The sequence below is a fragment of the Carassius auratus genome, chromosome 23, assembly GCF_003368295.1.
Source record: "Carassius auratus strain Wakin chromosome 23, ASM336829v1, whole genome shotgun sequence".
Classification (NCBI taxonomy): Eukaryota; Metazoa; Chordata; class Actinopteri; order Cypriniformes; family Cyprinidae; genus Carassius; species Carassius auratus.
The window spans coordinates 13,880,719-13,902,061 of record NC_039265.1 but is presented as its reverse complement, the minus strand read 5'-3'; the positions used below and the strand labels follow the sequence as shown (position 1 = coordinate 13,902,061).

General features: G+C 37.3%; 1 protein-coding gene across 4 annotated transcripts; it reads right to left on the bottom strand.

Moving 5' to 3' along the window:
• On the bottom strand, nt 1–20,430 carry sgk1 (serum/glucocorticoid regulated kinase 1). Of its 4 annotated transcripts, XM_026199914.1 has the most exons (14): nt 20,175–20,430; nt 19,908–20,029; nt 15,644–15,883; nt 8,939–9,136; nt 8,638–8,698; nt 3,704–3,779; nt 3,321–3,396; nt 3,019–3,207; nt 2,770–2,901; nt 2,087–2,323; nt 1,891–1,986; nt 1,597–1,752; nt 1,379–1,468; nt 1–1,191 (listed from the first exon to the last, which is right to left on the bottom strand). In XM_026199914.1, exons 2-14 carry the CDS (start codon nt 19,983–19,985, stop codon nt 1,024–1,026), a joined length of 1,797 nt encoding a protein of 598 aa, XP_026055699.1. In that variant the 5' UTR covers nt 19,986–20,029; nt 20,175–20,430; the 3' UTR covers nt 1–1,023. The 4 variants fall into 4 exon arrangements, with proteins under 4 accessions (XP_026055699.1, XP_026055701.1, XP_026055702.1 ...); XM_026199916.1 differs by lacking the exons at nt 8,638–8,698; nt 8,939–9,136; nt 15,644–15,883; nt 19,908–20,029; nt 20,175–20,430 and adding an exon at nt 5,947–6,100; XM_026199917.1 differs by lacking the exons at nt 8,638–8,698; nt 8,939–9,136; nt 15,644–15,883; nt 19,908–20,029; nt 20,175–20,430 and adding an exon at nt 5,650–5,812.
• Nucleotides 20,431–21,343: the final 913 nt, after the last annotated feature.

Genomic DNA, 21,343 nt, shown 5'->3' with positions numbered 1-21,343 from the left:
TTGTTTTGGGGAAAAATAACCATAAAGTTTTATTGTGAACCAAACAAGGTCACATGATTCAAACATTTTACAATTTTACAGTACATTTATAGTTACATATAAGCATACCTTAAGTTTTTGTTCCATATACATTAAAACTAATACATAGACCTTAAAATATACAAACAAATTTAAATAACCATACAGTCATATTCCATGGAATGCGATGTTCAGACAAACTGGCCCATTTCTGAGCTGTACAATTACTGTACATCCTAGGAGGCTGGAAGACTAAGGTAAAACAGAGGCGTCTGATTCCTTGGTCCAAGTGTGTATCTACACAAATCAGCAGCACATCCCTCTAGCACCTTCCACTTTAACAAGGAAAACATAAAAAAGGAAGTGCTCTTTAAATTAGGAAGATAAATGTGCAACTTGATCCCAGATATGCAACTGAAAGATCACAAAAACATCAGATGCTGACATATTTTAGTGGTTTTAGCATCAGGTTGACTGTATTTATATCCGACACAGACTGACATGCCAGATCACATGATTTAGATTAAACAAACATGTGTGAAGGGGTGTTAAAACGAAGGCACATACACACACATCAAATCCATCCAAAACAATGAAGTCTAGCACTGACAATCCTATCAAAGTAAATAAGCTGGAAATAAATTTCAAGAAAGGAGAAGTACGTAACAATCGTCCATCAGCATCAATCTTCTCTCTCTCTCTCTCTTTCCCCATCTGTCTCTCTGACACAACCCGGGGTGAAAGCGGAGGAGAAATCGTGCATTTGGATGCAGTCAATGAAGATGACAAGTCCATTTTTTTAATGTGTAAAACTCAGGCCTTTTAACAAAGGCCTTTTGAGCTGCCGTACGCCATGTGCAAATGCCCCCTATCTGGAGGAAGGGAATGAGACAGGGTTTGCTTTTTTCATAGTGATGCACTACAGGTGTGATTCCATGGGACTGTGTTTCCATGGTAATGAGCTACAGGTAAGAGTCTATGGGATGGCGTTTCTGCGTCGATGGGCTACAGGTAGGAATCCATGGCAGGGGCGTAAGAGAAGCCTAAGAAAGCCTCGGCCGCCTCGGTGATGCTGGCTGTGACTAGAGCGCTGTCCGGGGAGCAGCCGATTGAATTTGGCACTGGCTCATCGGTGAACTCAGGGTCGAAGTGCCGTAAGTCATTAGGCCCCGTCTGAAACAAAAACACATCAAAATTACACGATTGAAATGTATTCATAAAATGCTGCAATATTTGCATAGTAGGATTCGCTGCATTCTCTTATCACAAATCAGCCAGAACGACTAGGTCCATTTATCTATAACACCCAGTGCTATGTGGTAAAAACGCAAAGTCAGTGCAGAAGAGCAGTGGAACGTACCACATTGGGGTTGAAGGGAGGTGTGAGCTTCTTGGCATTTAGATCATCCCAGTTTATGGGAGAGAAGAACATGTGGTTCTTGATCTCAGTCTACAAAAGTGAAACAGAATATACATTAGATACAAGAGCAACAGAACTCTTATTTAATATATTTATAGCTAATGTATTTAATAGCAAAACCTATATATATATATATATATAAATTCCAACACACTTACAAAGTCATCAGTGAAGCCTAGTCTCTTGGTTCTGTCTTTCTGCAGCAGGCCCTCCAGCAGGTGTCTGGCAGCGTTAGATATGTTGGGCTTGAGCTGCAGTGGCTTGTTCAGAATGTTATCGTACATTTCTGCTGTGTTACGGCTGTAGAACGGAGGCTGTGGAGAAACCGTAAAAGCAATCAGCAATCATGTAAAAAGCCTAATACTCAATTCAGTTCCAATTCAACTAAACTAGTTAGTTAAATACATTCAATTAAAGGCACGAAATCAATTTATTTTGCTGGAATGACTCACCAGGCCATATAACATTTCATACAGCACTGCTCCCAAACACCACCAGTCCACCGTCCGGTCATATGGCTGCTTGTGTAACACCTCCGGTGCCAAATACTGCAAGACAGAAGGAGAAGCATCGAGATGAGTTAGCTTTCTGACTCCAAATGCAATTGCACTGTTTGAAAGCAACCATTTAAAAGTGAATGCTATTTACCTCTGGTGTTCCACAGAAAGTTGATGTTGTTCCATTGGGTTCTATGTTCTCTTTGCACAGGCCGAAGTCAGTCAGGATGATGTGTCCTTGAGAATCCAAGAGAATGTTCTCAGGCTTCAAGTCTCGGTACACTATGTTCAGTGAGTGCAGGTACCCCAAAGCGCTTGCGATCTCGGCTGCATAGAACCGTGCACGGGGCTCCAAAAAGCATTGCTCCCGTTGCAAATGATAGAACAGCTATTGAAAGACACAGAGAGAGAGGAAACAGATTAGGTTGTGAATTCTATATCCTGAATGGCGTACTTAATCAAGGCTTTCTAGACTCCAGAATCCTGAACAATGGCAGGAAATGAGAACGTTACCCCCCCCCCCCCCCACACACACACACACACACCCTACAGCCCCTCAGAGACGTCTGTTGAGTTAGACCAAGTCTAAAACATCATAGCTGCTAAATCTGGCTCCCCTACCTCACACACTTTCCCCTCCCAGCCATTTCCCGAGGAGAGTTTCCTATTCAGAGCCTAGGCGCTCCGCTTTGCTTCTCATGACAGGATATCCCTTTTCTGTCTGCATCTACCTCACTGTCTCCAACTTTTTGGACTATTTTAATTTCTATTTTGTAAATATTGCTTTACTCCCTACTATGTGCATCTTAAAAAAATGCAAATGAAATAACATACCTCTCCGCCATTGATGTAGTCCAGTACAAAGTAGAGTTTATCAGCAGTCTGAAAGGAGTAATGCAGGCCCACCAAGAAAGGATGCTTGACATTCTTCAGTAGCACGTTCCGCTCAGACATGATGTGTTTCTCCTGAGGTCAGAGGTTAGAGGTCATGACAAGAGGTCAGCCAACCATCTAGAACTACTATGTTGTTTTAAAACACATGCATTCTCCAAAGAAACTATCATTAAAGAGTGAATTCCATACCTCTTTTTTCTTTAAAATGGCTTTCTTTTGCAGCACCTTGACTGCATAGAACTTCTCATCGCTCCGGTGGCGGGCCAGAAGAACCTTTCCAAAGCTGCCTTTCCCGATGACCTTGAGGAAGTCGAAGTCTGACGGTTTGGCGGTGGGGTTGGAGGAAGGGCCGAGGTTTATCTGCTGAGAAGGACTTGGCTGGAGAGGAGAGAAAGATGATTAGGCAAATATGACTCACATTTTGTTTTGTATACAGATGCATGATGTATGTACACACACATGCTTTTGTGAAACAATAAATGCTGGTTTACCGGTGGGGAAGGGTTGCTGTTCATCAGCTCAGCATCTTGTGGAGGTGTCAAGTTCAAGATGGACTGAACCTCAGGACTGCAGGAAGAAAAGACCACTGATGATCAGATGCATAGTTTTAACAAGAACAACTTAGCGAACAGAGAGAAATGTCTCAATAGGAGTAGTTATAATTATAGTTGTATTATTATAGTTGTAATTTTATATTACTGCAATAATAATTGCAAAAAACAAATGTCAAAAAAGTAAATAAACTATTCTATTTTGTAAATAAACATATTTGTAATAAGTTTGTAAATAGGTGCAATTGATTTACACATGAATGTATATTTGAAATATGTAAACATTTGCATTTTCTTTGCAGATTTGCATAAAATAAACTTACTGCTTGCATGCATAAGAGCTGGTGGAAAGCTTCTGGATAAAGTCATTCAGTCCCATCTTTCTCTGTTTCATAAAGGCTGCACATAAAAGAAAAAGCAGAGAGAGAGAGAGAAAATAGTCCATTAAAAAGCTAGATCACTTAATATTCTTCCCATTCTGTGCTAAAGTTGGCTCAGGAGATTCCATTCATCTGAAAAAACAAAGCCTACCACTGAGATTAGCTACTAGTCCTCTTGTTTTAGAGTAGGTCAAGTCTTGAGCTGGGACGCCCGTCTCCGTTTGAATTGTCATTGCTGTAGTTTTCCACTCGGGGCCCGTAACCAAAACGACACAAAGCGCTACTGAACTCCTACGCTACTGTTCCAACTATTTAAAAGGCAGGGGGAGGAGGCTAGAGATCGAGTTCCGCTAAGAGGCGTGGCTTGGCACTTGTTCTTATAGAGGAGGCGTGTCCTGACGCAAGTCTCTGTATGCGGGGGCGTGGCCTTGCGTAAGTACCGTAAGTTCTAGCGGAGTCGGCGGTGACGTCTATGAAGGGCCAGCTGTGAGTGAACGAGAACGTGATGCCCCAAAATCTTATGTTATGTTACATACAGTTGAAAACAAGATCTTCCTGGATCTAACAAGCTTAGCAGGACTACATGTACTTTTGACAACAATAAAAATGGTTCAAAATTGAATCATTGTTTGCCTGCCACAGAATACTGTCATAATACAAACAGTCTTGCTACACATTCATTGCTACTTTATCGCAAGAGAAAACAATGCATTCAGTATGTAAGTGTGCAAGTGTAATGATAAATGAGAAATTATTTGGTTGATTCATCACACCTGTACAAAAGACCTCCTAAAACAACAGCTATCCACGTGTGCACAACAGTCAATGAGTCCTAGGCTACTGCTGCTCTTTCATGCTTTATCTAAAAAAAAATTCTCAAAGCCCCGTTTTAACCGTCGTGCAGATGACGCATGAATGAGACAAAAGCAAAGGGACTCGAGCCAAACTTCAGCACTCACTGGAAAAATACTGACTGGATTACCGGTGAATAACCCGTTGTTTTGTGTGGGGTCTTTTTAATGAATCGGTTGAAGTCCGAACGAGTCAGGCGGAGCCGTTAATTGAGTCTACTCACAACTCACTGAACGAATAACGTTACTAAAATGCAGTAAACGTTAAATATACGGATATATATATGCGGAATTTTAAGTAAATTTCCACACCTTCAGGGTGTAAAAATATCATGAAGTAAAATAAGCCGAATCGATTTTTGAACTGGTGTTCGGAATGAACTGTTCGAAAGAATGGATTCGTGGAAATGAGTAGAACTTCACAGAATTAATTGCTTATAGGAAAATTCAAGCATTCTTCTTCTGCTTTCTTCCCTTCTGTCATTGAAAGCCCGTATCAGGAAATGTACATAAGATCATGAAATGCCCTAGTTTTCCACTGTTATGCAACCCCAGCAGACTATTAATTAACGTCATTTAAAGTTACTCATTTAACTCATTAAATTATAATAAAAACTCAGAACCTAAGCCTCAAAAAGATGTAATCTCATAAATGGTTTGATTGTTGCAAAAACCATTTTGATGTTAACCGCTTAGTTTAAGATGCAATGCTTGTAATTACAATGTATCTCATTTTGCAGCAGCGTTTTTTTATAGAGTAGAACCGTGGCACTTAACCCAGCTCTACAGAGCTTTACAACAAAACACATTGGAGTCATCAGCTCTTCTCACGCTAGTATTAGTAGAATAAATTAGTTCCAGCAACCGAACAACACTGAGTAAATGTATATTATGCCTACATCCCAAAAAGTTGTTAAAGTTGTTTCACCATTGTTCATTATTCAGTGCATGGGAAGCATTAAACACAACATGAAGACTACAATAAACAACATGCACTTACTACGTTTTTTTTTTTAGGTTTTTGAGAAAAGTACAAACCTTTAAGTTCCGCTGAGGTTCTCATTTTGCTGTAAACCCTGACAAGTCTCTTGTGAGAGCCAAGACTGACTAGCGTTCCTTATGTTTGGCAAAGACAGAGTCAAATGCCTTTATCAGACTAAATCAATATAGATATGAGCAAGTTGTTAAAACCGGGTCACTGCCCCTACGGTAACACACCTACAGATGGCTCCAGTAATTACAAGCGAACACCTCCAGTGGAACGTCATTAAAAAAAAAAAAAAAACGTTCCAGAACACAATTTTTCCGCGATAAATTCGACTAGATTCAACTTACATGACAGCGAAGAAGTTTTGTCTTTCATAGGGTCAGGAAAGAGCGTAAAGTGCTGCAGACACACTTGATGAGGAAGTTTGGAGGTGAAAGAATTTTCTCAATCCACCGCATTCCAGCAGGGCTGATCTGACACCGGATATCTGCGGGGCGGGGTCTCTCCAGCCCTCCAACAATGTGCTGCACTGTTTTCATGTGAAGCTGAAGCTTAATGAACACTCTACCTGAACAGTTTTTGGCAATCAATGGCGAGTGCAACTCGACTGAGACCGATAAAGAGACTTTTAATGTGGATATGGAGTCCTGCTACTTTTTTTTTTTTTTTTTGCAAAAAAGTTTTGTATTCTTTATGTACTAATTAAGAGAAGTTAGATAAGAAGAGAAGTTCTCCACGCCTCTCCAACACTAATTACAGTTTAGTAAAGCATGAAAATGATCACACACAAAATGCTCAAACACACAATCTTAAGACTGGGGCAAGTTGTCACACTTTATGGGGTAAGTCATAATGGAAACTATGTTTATTAATAGTTTGAAATTATTACAAAAATATTATTATATTACAATAGTTTTAATATAATATAATATTTTAAACACACACACACACACACAGCAAAGCATGAAATTGATTACATATAAAATACTCTGACATAAATTTAATATTATATTATATGATAATAAAGGTTTAATCTAATATAATAAAATAATAACTACAATTTATAACTAAATTGTAAACATAAATGTAAAAATATAAAAACGTGTTTGGCCAAAAGATACTGTGATTGGATAATTGTGTAACATTCGAACAAATTCAACTTTCCTGTGTGTTTTTGTACTGTATGTCATCACTGTCACTCCTTGCGGTTCTCTATATTTCACAACAGTTTTGTGAAATGTTTTGAAACTTTTCAACTTTAAGTTCTCAGTTTTATACTCCTAATTTAGATTCTCTTCCCTTTGTCTCCTTGTGCTCATCATATCATCCAGATTCTGGTCTTTCAGTCCCTCGTTCTTTGTGTAAATAGGAAGTGAATAGAGGTATGGGAGAGGATAGAGAGACAGAGAGAGCACAGTGGGATAAAGTGTCTAAAACACTTTGTTTATTTATGTAAGAAGATGGGGATTATGTAAAATCTTATTTAAATGCAACTAAGCACTCAATGAAGGACCCAAACATTACGCATACTAATGTGGTCTTGGATCATACTCTGGTTTCAAGAGCATTATGTAATTTCCTTCACACACACACACATTCACATGAATGCATACAAATATGTGCGGACACAAACACACCTGCAGTGACATTGTCAAGAGAAACTCTGGAGCCTATGAGATCATTTAGACAAATTTAGACTATGAGTAATGTAATGTAAACACAAACAAATATATTAAAGATGCAGCTACTGTAGTTATAGATTCTTTTGCCTCCATAGGGATTGTACTACTCAATTATGAGACAGCTACATGTCAGTGATAGCAAATTCACTCATCTCCAGAGTGCTCTGTATTTTGGCATGTTTCGTTAAATAGGAAAGCACATTTTATACAGCTGACCAGTCCCAAGAGACTCCGACTCCTCAGGACTCTGTCCTCTTTGTACCTGTCCTGGGTTCAGTGTTAAGTTATGATAGGACAAAAAAAACTTTCCACAGAAATAAGATGAAAGTATTTTTGCATTTGCCCCTTTTCAGATAAGCTTATCACCCTAACCTTCAAAAGACTTGTAATATACAGCCATGTCATTGTGAAGGAAGTTTTCAAAATCTTCTATCTACAGAGTCAGCAAAAGACCATTTATGAGTCATTAATTATGGGCTGTTTGGTTTACTTGAAATCATGACAAATAAAAAACAGCTCCCTTGTCATTTCTCATCTACATCATGTTTTATATAAGACAGCAACTTGTTTTTGAAAATCATATTTCCCATGTTACAAAAAAAGTATTCTTCCATCTTAGAAACATTGCCAAGCTACGGAACATGTTATCTGTTTCTGATGCAGAAAAGCTAGTTCATGCATTCATGACCTCTAGACTGGACTATTGTAATGCACTGCTAGGTGATTGTCCTGCATCTTCAGTAAACAAGCTACAGGTAGTCCAAAATGCAGCAGCTGGCTACCTATTAAGTTCTGTATCAGTTACAGAGTATTATAACTTATCTATAAGGCCCTTAATGGGTCAGCTTCTGTAAACCTAAGTCTACCATGATACCATCCATCACGCTCCCGAAAATAAAAAAAAATAAAAAATCACCCATACACATAAGATCATAATTCGCTGTCAATGTCGGGAAAGTTTAGCACATACAATGCATGTAAAGAAGCACTTGATCAATGTGCGTGGTAAATTTCTACCATTATCGGGTGGCACTGGGTGTTTGTAATTGAAAAGTGTAGGAGTGTTTTATTCACAGAAGCGCTGTTTTGAGCACTTGCCTAAAAATAGTTATTAAAGGTTCAACTCTAAGCCTACATGGATCAAGGTGATTATGGGTTATGCTTATACCAGCAAAAGAGAAAAACAGGGAGAAGAAACAAAACAACTCAAAAAGAAAGAGAAGGAAGTGCAACAGAAAGCAGAAAGGTCCTGAAAAAGTTATAAAGGTGGATGAATGAGAAAAGATATACAAAAGAGAGGGAGAGAGGACAGAAATAAAGAAAAGACTGGTGGAGAAAAAAAAAGACAGCACTTACTGGTGTCAGACAGACAGCAATAATCAGAGTCAGGCTCTCCATGGTAATAAAGGTCCATTGCCTGAAAAAAAAAGAAGAAATGTAGGTCAGTGCAATGTGTCTTCAGTGAAAACACTCTTTTGTTGTCTTAGTACCGCATGTCTCTTTTGACCTATAGACAAGAGGTCTTCTTCCTTGAATATGATAACACTGAATATTAGAATTAGGACTTTGGTTTATTAATATAGTGTGCTTAGTGCTTTGTTATCTAATGCAATGATCCTCATACATTTTTGCATGAGACATTTGTTTGTGTGCTGACCTGTGTGCGCTGACGTGGTTGCCATGCCTCCTCATGCCCGTAAGTGATGAAGGGTCCGTTGCAGATGCAACATTCCAGCAGTACGGGGCTTCCCAGCAGTGGTGACATCGTACAGGGGCAGATCACATGACCCTCTGATTCAGCCTCCTTCACCTTACCATCGTTGTGATGTCGACTGAGCATCTTCCATTTTCTCACCTTTTGAAAAACACAGATGAGGTAAGCTATTGTACTGACATGGGCTAGTAGTAGTCATTAAGTCATTTAGTTGAGGGTATTCCAAAATTTTCAATGACAAGGACCCTTAAATATAATAAAAAAATATATCGCCTTGCAAGGAACACACTTCTTAAATGCTATATCTAAGACCTGTGTATATTGTGTGTGAAAAATAGCATTAAACTATAAAGACAACATTACTTTATATTATATTGTTATTGCACTGAAGCCAAGTCTGTTCAAGTTTAAGGTAAGTAAGTTTTTTCCCCCAAATATTACAGAAAATGAATACTTTTTATTAAATAAAATAAAAAAACGTAAGATCGATCAAAAGTGACAGTAAAAACGTTTACATTAATGATGCTGAAAAATACAGCTTTGCCATCACAGGAATAAAATACAGTACATTATGTAAACATAGAAAACTGTTGTTTTAATTTGTAATAATATTTCACAATATTAGTATTTTTTACTGTATTTTTATATATATATACATTGCAGAAAATGTCTGTGAACCCCCTAATTCAGCTAATGTTTTTTTACCAAAAAAATGACACACAGTAGACCTTGCACAGGCACAATCTCTCTGAAGTAATCTCAATCTTGTTCAAGGCCATAATGACAATAGATCATGGATTCACTATCGCAAGGTTAAAAAAAAGAAGTTTAGTTACCAGTTCAGACTTTAACCACTACGTCACAATACCCCATGAGTAAGCATGATGTGCAAAAACAGCACAATAAGTGGCACAGTAAAGTATAAATAGAAGCATTTTGTTATTAAAGCTGTAACTCTTGTCGTGTGCTTATTTCAGTTAATAAGTAAATTGAGACATAAATCATCTCAAATCAAGGATTTAGGGGTGAAATTCACTAAGAATATATTACGCTAATAGCTCATAGTTCATTTGCATTAGCTGACTGTGTTGGTTTAGCACCTGATACATATATCTATTTTTGGATAAAAAAAAGACCTATTCAAAAGTGTCTGTTCAGCATATTTTCCTCTAAAGGTCGTATAGGACTAGATCTACATTTGACTCAAAGACAAAATTAAATGTGTGTGTGTGTGTGTGTGTGTGTGTGTGTGTAAATGTGCTGATAAAAGCTCAAGGGTCAGTGAAAGACGTCACAGCAGCGACTCAAGCTTTTTCTATAATCCACAATAATCAGAAGGACACACACTTTGCTCTTTAGCCTTTGATGCCAATAATGAAGCACAGATTCCAGGGAAAGGTGATCTTGGAACTTTCTTAAGGGCCTAGGCTTGTGCACACACTCAACCTGGCCCAAATATTTCTACATCAAAAGCTGCCGATTATGTAAGTGCTCTAACAGTAAAATGTTCCGATAAAAAAAAATGGTTAATCAGCAACTCTTCCCTCCCTTGTCCTCCAAACAGCGTGTGAGTTGGCATTTCACATGCAAGGCTTTGCACTGCTATTGTAATCTAAAATCTCTTTGACAGTATTTACCAGGCAGAGATTTTCAAGTCAATACAAAGTCATTATATTTTCGAAGCCCTGGGGTGTGTTTGTGTCTGTTTATGTGTGTAGCCAGGGAGGTTAAATCACACACTATAACTTTGTTTGAGGAGATTATTCCCAAACTCTTGTATGGTATTGGCCTATGCTGAATTCCCAGGGGCTTCCTCATCACGAACCCAGCTGGGAACATACACTACTGAAAGTCCCATTTCCTATGAAATACTTTTGGAAAGCTGTCCTGCACAGATGTAGTAGGAGGTATAAAATGTTCCTAGCAAAAGTATTATTTAATAAAAAAAAAAAAAAAAACATGTTTATATGTTGCATAAAATATTTTCAAATAATACCAAAGTAAATGTAATTGCTCTGCCATTAGCCATAATTTAAACAATTTTGGTTTCATATTTTTCATACTTCGTAGTTCATACTTAATTTGACTAAAATACTTAACATTTATTCAGAATTCATAATATGTGCACAATTTAAAGATGACACACTTTAATTAAAGCTAAGTTGTTTTCACGTTAAGCTATTTTAATGACTGCAGACAAACCTTGCAATTGAAAGAAAAAAGAAAGAACATTTTAATTGTGAGTCATTTTTACCTTTGAAAGGTTTAGCTCAATACAGTGGTCATTTTTGTCCCTGAAGTATAGCGAAAGTAAAGCCCTACAAACTAAATCCTGTAAGCATAATTAAACCCGCTCTGAACCAGGAAAGAGTTTCATTCCCACAGAATAAGTATTACTTCCCTCCTAAAATCTATTAGCCCGCTGTGCTTCTTTGTGGGAGGACTGTGGAACGATTCAGGAAAGATTACAGAATGATTCAGGCCTTTTCTGCACCAGTGCAAAGCTCTATAAATATAATCGCTCTTACAACACGATAGCGGAAAATATATAAAGGTCATGAACTTCCTTAGAAGAACTTCTACCCAGCTGACACTGCTGGCCCACGCTTGGAAGGTGAGAGGGAATTTGGCTTGGAGCCACCCTCGACTGGCACAGCACCAGAGTTTGCATACAGCAGCATGGTTAAGGGCCGGGATTCAATGCATGTTAGTGGGGTCCAGTGTTGTTATGGACAACACTGAATGTCATCGTATGGACAAAAACAGTTGAAACATTCTTAAAAATGTATCATTGTTTGTCACCAGAAGAAAGAAATTCATAGAGGTTTGGAACGACATGAGGAGGGTGAGTCACACGAGGCCAGAATTTACGCTTTTGGACAAACTCTTCCTTTTAACAAAAGTTTCTGATTATATTACTACCTAAAAGAAACCAATTTGATATTAAAAATGTCTAATTTTGTCAGTTGACTTCACTTTAAACCCTCTACACTGAAGAGTTTAACCAGTCATAAGCGATCAGACAGTTAATATAATCATAATGACAAAAACATTATGCTCTTAACATCTGCTTCATTACTCAGTTTTGTATTTTACTATGAAATATTACATTTGCATAAACTCTTTGTCTTAAACATCCTTCCTTATAAAATAATATTACAGAAACATTTTCCGTTCAATTAATTGATCTGTATAGGACTTTTTTCCCATCTGTTGCTTATTTTCATCAACTGTTTCATCCAATTTTCCAAGGAGCCCTACTTTTATAATGTATTTTTAAAAAATGTGTCTGTCAAAAAGACTTGAGATGCTTAAAACCTCAGACTCACTCCTGAAGGATGAATAGATGCATGAATAAACATTTGACAGATGACCGAAAAGTTAATAAACAGACATAAGGAGGCCCTCCACACTGAAGAGTTTAATCAGTCATAACCAATCAGGCACTTCATAGAATCATCCCAACGGGGAACAAGCTGATTCATACAATAATTATTCAGCAGATCCTCCAAATAAATCACATACGATCTCATCACAGGCTCACTGAAGTACTGATGGCAAGCACAATGTGGTGGATCAAACTTTATGCTCATTTCAACCTGGCGAAACCTGGCACTAGAAAGACTGGCCCTGTGTGTGTGCGTTTGTGTGATTCGCAGACCTCATGAGCGATGAGTCATCGGCGCAACCCCCCGCTCCTCACATCTTTCTGCCACATTAATTCCACAAACACAAACAAGCACACAAACCCACATGCAGAGCGAGAAGGAGCCCCGCTGCTCTCCATATTTTCACAGGGCGTGAAATAAAAATCCTTCCAGGCAACATCTACTGTAAAACACGATCATGCTTCTTCTAAAGAGTCAATAGAACAAAATAAAGGAAGCATAATACAGAGCCATCACTAGACTGGGTTAAGTGTTTGGAAGGACTTCAACTATAAAACCAATCGTCAGCTGTTGCTTTAGCATAATAATAATCAAAAGCATGACTGATTAGCGATAGATCTGAGCTGGCAGTGATGATGAAGGCAGGTTATGAGGATGAACAGAATTTATTACTCTCCGGCTGCTGAATGAATTCAGTCATTCATAGATGGCTCCTGGGATTCCGTCATTCGCACCCTGATGTTACATAACTTCAGCCTCGAGACCGACTGGACACAAAGTGATGTGTCATCTCTCTCGTTTTTCCACTCTCCCATAATATTTCCTCTTCTCCTCTCCCATTCTCCCTGTCAGGACACATATATTTTTAACCCAACCTAACCTTTATATACAAGCCGCCCAATAGTAGCTCCTACACAGAATTCATGAATAAAACAGCTCAGGGATTAGTTCTCTGGTTATTTGAGAACTGTTTGTGGCAAAGCAGAGGCGAAGTGGGCAAGAGGTTGTCAAATCAATCGAACAAACACAAAAATCAACCAACCTTAGACGGCTACAACTTTAGCCAATGTTATGTAATCGACACTGTCTGTCTGTCTATCTGTCTATAGTGCTGCAAATACACCAAAATATAAGAGAAAGCAAGATATAATAGAACTAGGTTAATCTTTGCATAAATTAATTAATTAATTAATTAAGATTCAGAGGTTTTCAGGGACCATAAGGGACCATATGTCATATGTCATAAAATGTCATAATATAACAATAAAAGTTAATCAAATTATTAAACAGTAAATTATTAAAATATAAATAGACTTTAACTTTGTATTAAATATTAATGTGAAAATATTCAATAAATATTTCAAAGAATCTTTGTATGAATTTTTTTATATTATATTTATGTTCTATATCTTATATATTACAGAAACAATTTCAGTTAAATAAAAATTTATTTGTATTGCACTTTTCACACTTTTTATTTTGCTTGTGTATTTCATAAAATTCATTTTCAAATGAATAAAATTCAAATTTCTCTGAAATTTCTCTCAAACCCCCTTGCAACTTCTGAATTACTTTATTTATCACAATATCATATTAATTCAAATGTAAAATATTTTCACTGCAAGTATGGATTTTGCAATGTAAAATTTAAAACGTGCATTTTATAAAAATAATATTTCAGGTGTTTCTTCAGGTTTTCCTTTCTCTGTTCAAAACGTTTCACTTTTGTTTATTTTATTTTTTTTAAATAATGTTTTAATTGTCAATTTGGGTCACAATTTATAGATTTATGCTGTGCCCTCACATCACATTCCATTAGTCTTCTGCAATGTTCAAATAAAAGCCTGATACTTCCTGATTTATCTGAAGTATTAGCAATGGATAAACTGAATTCTGTGATGTTTTGGAATGTTAGTTGGTTTGTGTCACTGTAAAACATTCCATTACGTTTGATAAAATCACAGAAATCGGTATGACATTGAAATCTCAAGTTGACACCTTATGCAAGCTAACATTATTCCTCACTGAGCAATGCCTAAGTTTAGCTTTTAATTTCCATTCTGCTAGCTTCCAACCTACTAATTTTCATGCCATTGTGTAATTAATCAAATTATATGCTTCTGCAGTTAAAGTACCACAGCACATTTCTGAAAGTTTGCTATACAAAATGCTTCCCTAATAACAGCACATACAATATAATGTATTTCAAACTGTCTGTCTGTTACATAAACTGAGGGCACATGTAGCGAGCAGTGCTGCTGTCATGTGTGATCTCTCTCTCTGCAGGGACGACTGAGAGACAGACTCCCTCTGAGCTCTGTGTCATCTCTCTAATACTCATGGTCTCCGAGAGCCAATCAAACAGCCAGGGGACCAACTGTGGAAGAAAGTGAGAGCGCTCTCAACTCAACTAACCTCCAACCCTGAGAAGCTGTTTAGCATTGCTAAATGGAAAGACAACATTCTCAGCCTCTTGTGCTTCCCTACGGCATGGTAAGATTAAAACCTTGCACTGCAAGGGATCAGAAAAACAAGCAAAATGGGGGATAAAATGACAATAAGAACATTTTTGTTGGTCCTGAAGTATGTATAGCGTAGAAATGATTAGACCCTGTTTATGATTGCAATTCTCTTCACATCTGCTGTAAACTGATATCTGAGGTTATTTCAATCTGAAGCCTTAACCATTCTTACCAGTCACTACAAAAGGTTCATTACATTAGTTTCTTCCATTTCTATAGCTCTTTGTTTGACTTTTGTTATTGCTCATTTGTTCAATTGTTTCATAAAATATTTTCATTTTCTCTCAAATTTTCCATGGACCGTCTAAAACTCCCTTGTGGGCCCTAGTTTGAAAACCCCCAAATTAGTTAATCACAAAGTCAGATTTAAGTGAACACAGGGAAGTTTTTTTTATTATTATTTAAGTGCAAGTGGGTATTTGTATCCAAGTAAAATTGGCAATTTATAAAAAAAAATATCTCAAATGCTTTTTGTATATTTTCCTTTCTCTCCAAACTAATGTTTTCTTGGGAATCCTCTTTTAGTTGGTCTAAAAGTTTCTTCACTTTTTATCTGAACGCTTCCAATAAAACAACAAAAATATACGACATTGTCTACTGACAAAAACTGCAATTTTACATGATTATTCATGTCTGTCAAGTAAGGCTCGAGACTGAAAGATTAGAATCACTCGTGAAGAATGAATATAAACAATTAACAGATGACGGAAAGGTTAATAAACAGACAGTTTTCTGACCTTGCATGTCTTGTTCTTGTCTGTCTGGCAAGGTGTGCATGGGGCACAGGGCTGACAGAGAGGGCTGGGGGGGTGAGGGAGGTAGTATCCTCCAGGACTGTAGTGACAGCAGCCGTAAGGAGCTGGGAAGTGTGAGTACCACAGATCCTGGCCTTCCTGACATTTTGGACATGGAGACAGGAAGCCCTTAGCCTGGACCTTCTCCACATTCACCTTTGGATTTCTCATCCACCTGCGCACCTGGAGGCAAAACATGAAAGAGTCTTACATCTGTGCATTATATAATAAGTGGTGGAGCAAGTTGATTAAGGGTCAAGGGCTCGTAAGTTAGTGGTTAACTTGACCTGGAGTAGGAACCTAACACACTAAGTGCAGGAAACAAATTCCACTGGTCATGTGGTGCGTGACTAATACATTTCCACGAAATGCTTATGAAACCATGTGTTTTATTAACAACATCTAGAAGCCTTGGAATTATGATTGATGATCAGCTGACTTTCTTAGACCACATTGCTAAAACTGTCTGATCATGCAGATTTGCTTTATTCAACATCAAGAAGATCAAGCCCTTTCTTTCGGAACATGCTGCACAACTCCTTGTTCAAGCTCTTGTTCTGTCCAGGCTGGACTATTGCAATGCCCTCTTGGCAGGTCTTCCAGACAATTCTATCAAGCCTTTACAATAACTCCAGAACACGGCAGCAAGATACATTTTTAATGAGCCAAAAATAATACACATAACACCTCTGTTTATCAATTTGCACTGACTACCAATAGCTGCTCACATAAAATTCAAGGCATTGATGTTTGCCTACAAAACTACCACTGGCCACTGCACCCATTTACCATTATGTTCTCTCTTTACCTTAATTACTTCAGACTTATGTGCCCTCTAGAAGCTTGCGTTCTGCAAGTGAACGTCACTTGATTGTGCCATCCCAAAGAAGCACAAAGTCACTTTTATGGACTTTTAAATTAAATGTTCCCTCCTGGTGGAATGAACTCCCCAACTCAATCCGAGCAGCTGAGTCCTTAGCCATCTTCAAGAATCTCTTCCATCTTTATTTGACTCTTTAACTTTAACACTCACTATTCTAATTCTATTCTTTAAAAAAAAATCTAACTACCTTTCTTTTTGTATTCTATTTTCTTTTCATTTATTATGCAATTGTGTGTGTCTATATATGCAGACACACACACACACACACATATCTATATATATCTATATCTCTGTTTTCTTTTTATTTATTATATTATTTAATAGCCCATGCTATGTGTACCGTGTTAAGCTAACTGAGACTTGTTATAGCACTTATATATCGTTGCTCTTTTTGTTGTTTTTGATTGCTTCCACTGTCTTCATTTGTAAGTCGCTTTGGATAAAAGCGTCTGCTAAATGAATAAATGTAAATGTAATCTAAAATAAGTATGCTGGATGTAGATATGAAATCCCAGAGGAAAGTGTTATGCTCAGATGTTGCTCGTTTATAGCTCCGGATATTTAATGACAATCTCAGAAAAGTTTCTCTTAAGAATCAGCTTTGCATCTGATATTCGTCTGAAAATGTCTTCTGTCTTTAAAAATAATATATAATGCAATAAAAGTCAAATAATTTTTATTTATTTATATAAATACACAATGCTCAATGGTACCAAACAGTATGAAATAAAATGATATATTAAATAATGAAATACATTTGGCTAGTATAACTTATTACTTGGTCTTATATCTTGGCACATTTGAGCAGTTTTGTTTCATTAACATCTCTTCTGATCCTGCAGATGAGACAGTGTGACTCTGCATAGGTGAAAGTTTCAATCTACACCCCATTTAATATTAAAGAGATCTTATTTGTGATTTTCCTTCATGTGGGATCGAGTATTGTTCTGAAGCAAAAGGCTCTTGTGAAAACCAGTTCTCAAACGCCATGTTTTTTTTATATTTCATCATGTGAAAACATCTTGAATTGTTTAAGGCAATCTGTGAATATGAATTTTGGATTGGTGCATTTGCTCCTGTATTTAAAAAGGCATCTCAAGGCTGTACCCATCTATGTCTTTACAAGCTAAACAATGAAATCTGAAAGGCATCCTCCAAATCACCAGCAGTGAATGACTGAAAGAGGCAGGGCACAGGGTCGCATGTCTTCTTTGTAGTTAACATTGTATTTAATGACTTCATTCCCTTGAGTGAAAAGCAATTTTCTAGGCCCCAGGAAATCCTGGAACTCACTGCGAGCACAAGCTGAGAGATTTCCACTTCTCACTTCATTTCGTACAGCTGCCAAACAGCCAGATGAAAAAAACAGTCTCAAAGCTCTTTTTTTTTTAGAATGAAGGAAACAATGGAGAAAGAATCCTGAAATTAATGAAAACAATGCTTCTCGCATACATAAACACTTACAGCATATAGCCACAGATCCTAACAATTCACTGCTCTCTTCCTGTCGCTCTTCTTTGATCGGATTTTCAAAGTTATGTCATCGTATGTTTTCACCCTGGTGATACACTAGCATTGAGAATCTCGCTCTCCCTTTACTTCTTAAAATAAGTTGAATCTCAGTTAAATTTAATCAATAATTTGCCATGTCATTTTAGTGAACAAAAATCATATTTTGTCTGACAAGAAATGAAAGCAAATATTCTTATATATATATGAATCTAGTCTCATCTCATTTGGCATGCTGCGTCTTCTGTGTAGTAGCCATGTCGGTGTGTTGTTGTTATGATCTGCATGTCAGGCACATGAATCATTCTTTACAGGAATCAAACACTGAAGAGATGGCAACTCAATAAACCACTCCAAATACAAGCTCACTGATGACTCAGCAAGCCACCAAACTTTAGTCACTAGAGAAAAACATCAGTGTGTGTGGGTGTGTGTGTGTGTGTTGCCCAGTGCACACAGCAAGTAAACCCACAAGTCAAAACACACAGCACCATCCAGTTGTGTTAATGCAACACACGTACGAGACAACACTGCAAGCTGACCTACAAAAGACAAACATCAACCTTGGCACTCCAGAAGATTCTTTCTCTCTCAGTCTCCATGTAGACATAAATACATAATAATCCAACAAAACCATCTCACTGAGTCACTCTCTGACACTCCATCTGCTTGTGTGTGTGTGTGTGTCTGTGTAGGAGTCTGGACTCAGTCCCACACCACACACACTTTCTCGCCTATTACCAAAACAAATACATTATATTTAAATAAATAATTCCAAACATGTTCAGATTGGCCATCACAGCAGTCACAAATCAAGCTGGAATAGCAATTACGCTTTCATTAAATTGCAAACAAAAGAAATCCATAAACAATCTCAAAGCTAATGTCAAATGAGATTGAAAAACTTGCGTGCATATTCACAGCTGGACATCAATCTCACAGCCATGGCACAAACAGCACATTGTGTAAATATACCACAAACATACTGGCTACTGGCTGATGTTAGAGGTTTTTAAATATTGATTGATATTGGATATTTAATTGTTTATGCTCATTTCCCCTATATTTGTATATTTAGATTACCTTTGTTGTCTTCTAATGCTCACTTAATCTTTAAAAGCAATAACAACTGAATAAAATGACAATAAAAATTAGATTTTTTAAAAGCAGTAATAATTGAACAATTAAGTAATTAAACACATGTTAAATGTAATATCTTGCAAGTTGCAAATGAATATGCATGTTTTGTAGTGCACATTATGATACTGAGATGCCTAAATTAATTTCTAGCATTTAAAATTATTCATTGTAATTTGCAGTGTTTAAATATATTTTTGCTATTTTATCTATTAAAAAAAGAAATCCATTTTATTATTTATTTAGATTAAAAAATATTTTAATAATATTTATTTTATTTAAATATTTACTTAATTTTTTTATTTACTTATCTACTTATTTTATACTATATAATTTTAATATTGCTCATAACATGAAAATAATTGAATAATTTTGTATCCCTATCCAAAAAAAATTGCAAATAACCACAATGTAATAACTACAAATAACTACAACGTAATACATGCATGCATATATTTTATTTACATAAACACAAATAAATATACATACTTTACTTCCTCCATAGAGAAAAATACCTTTAAACCCTTAAAACATATCAATGAAAATGACTTTAGCCCGATTAAAACTAAATTAGTCAGAGCATGTGCATTACCCACCAGGCCACGTCTCCAACAGAACAGCACTTTTAAATCTCCACAAGCCACAGAAGTTCTGGAGCCAGCATTCTCACACACTCACCTTCCTCTTGACAAACTGGAAGGCAGAGCACTTCTTAAAAGAGAAAGACTGTTTCTCTGCATTATGGACCAGCCTCATGGCCTCTGGCCGGCCCGCGCACTCTGCAGACCCCAGCGTGATGCCTTTGAGAAGGGACGAGAAGGTGAAAACACCATTATGAGCTCTTCTGTGCTGCCTGAAGCAATTACAACAGCACAAATCTGTGAAATCTCTTGCCTGACAAGCACATGTGTGTGTGTTTGTGTGTGTGCATGCCTGTGTCCATACCTGTGCTGTCGTCCTCCTCGGTCCAGGTTGTTATGATTGTCACTGCTGACCGATGATATCAGCGCTGCGCTGATGCCGTGAGTCTGTCCCGATGATGTCTCTGCAGCACCACCACTGTGTGAGTGTGTGAGTGTGTGTGAGAGAGAGAGACAGAATGAATGAGATGGAGCCGAACAGACACCTTGTCAATGTGACAGAGAGAGAGTGTTGCAATCAGAAAGAAGCGCACTTTCCTCCCTGTCCTTTCTCTCTCTCTCTGTAGCTGTTTGTTCTTCTGCGATGGCACGATACACTCTCTCTCCTCCTCCTCCTCCGCCCCTTCCCCACTGCGTTTTCTGCAGAAGCAGATGCTCTCTCTATCGCAGCGTCTCTCTCTCCATCCCACCCTCCCCGCTGCTTTGATTGTGTGAATGGAAGGATGGGCGAAGGATGAATGAAGGCTGATGGATTGGATGGGGGTGTTTAACCTGACCAGTGCTGTTTCAGGAACCGCTGCAGTGCTGCAACCCTCTTCTGACTCACACACACAGCATCACTCAGGTCCTTTTTCTCTCAGTCCTATACATGTCTGTTTTTCTGGATTCTCTTGGTCAAGAATCATTTATGAATGAGCAGGGGTGAATGAGTCAACAGGTTCGTCATCCTGCGAGCAGCGGATGGCACACATCTGCAGGGAGAGGAAATGGAAGATAATGATGGGAGAATCAATATACTGAGTTAAAGACATAATGATAGAGATCCAACTCCGTGTTCTTCTGAGTCAGTGGTAGGTATATCAGGATGTTGACAAAATGCAAAGAAAGATTCAAAATGGCATCATTTGGGGATCTTATTTTCTTTGGTAAATATGTTAATTTGCTTTTATAAATAAACCAAATCAAGTAAGAACGGACATTTAGGATTTTCCCCCAATAGATGTTTATATTATTATAATATAGTATATATACATCATGTTGTAACATAAAACCACCCCACCTATTAAATAAAATACATCATTATTAGTAAAAAATATTACTATAATTATAAACAATCACAATGCAATAAACAATACAATGTAACAATCTATATAATTATTATTCATTAAATTGTATAAAACAATAAATATGTATATGTTGTATGCTGTACTATAAAAATATATATATAAATATGTTAAAATAAAATGTAAAGGT

Excerpts from the sequence above, each read along its gene's own strand:
- sgk1 (XM_026199914.1), bottom strand. The coding sequence starts at position 19,985 with ATGAGGCTGGTCCATAATGCAGAGAAACAGTCTTTCTCTTTTAAGAAG. Across the intron at positions 3,780-8,637 it reads TTGCTGTCTGTCTGACACCA|CCTTTATGAAACAGAGAAAG; the intron begins GTAAGTGCTGTC and ends TTTTATGTGCAG. Across the intron at positions 2,902-3,018 it reads CCATTTTAAAGAAAAAAGAG|GAGAAACACATCATGTCTGA; the intron begins GTATGGAATTCA and ends CTCTGACCTCAG.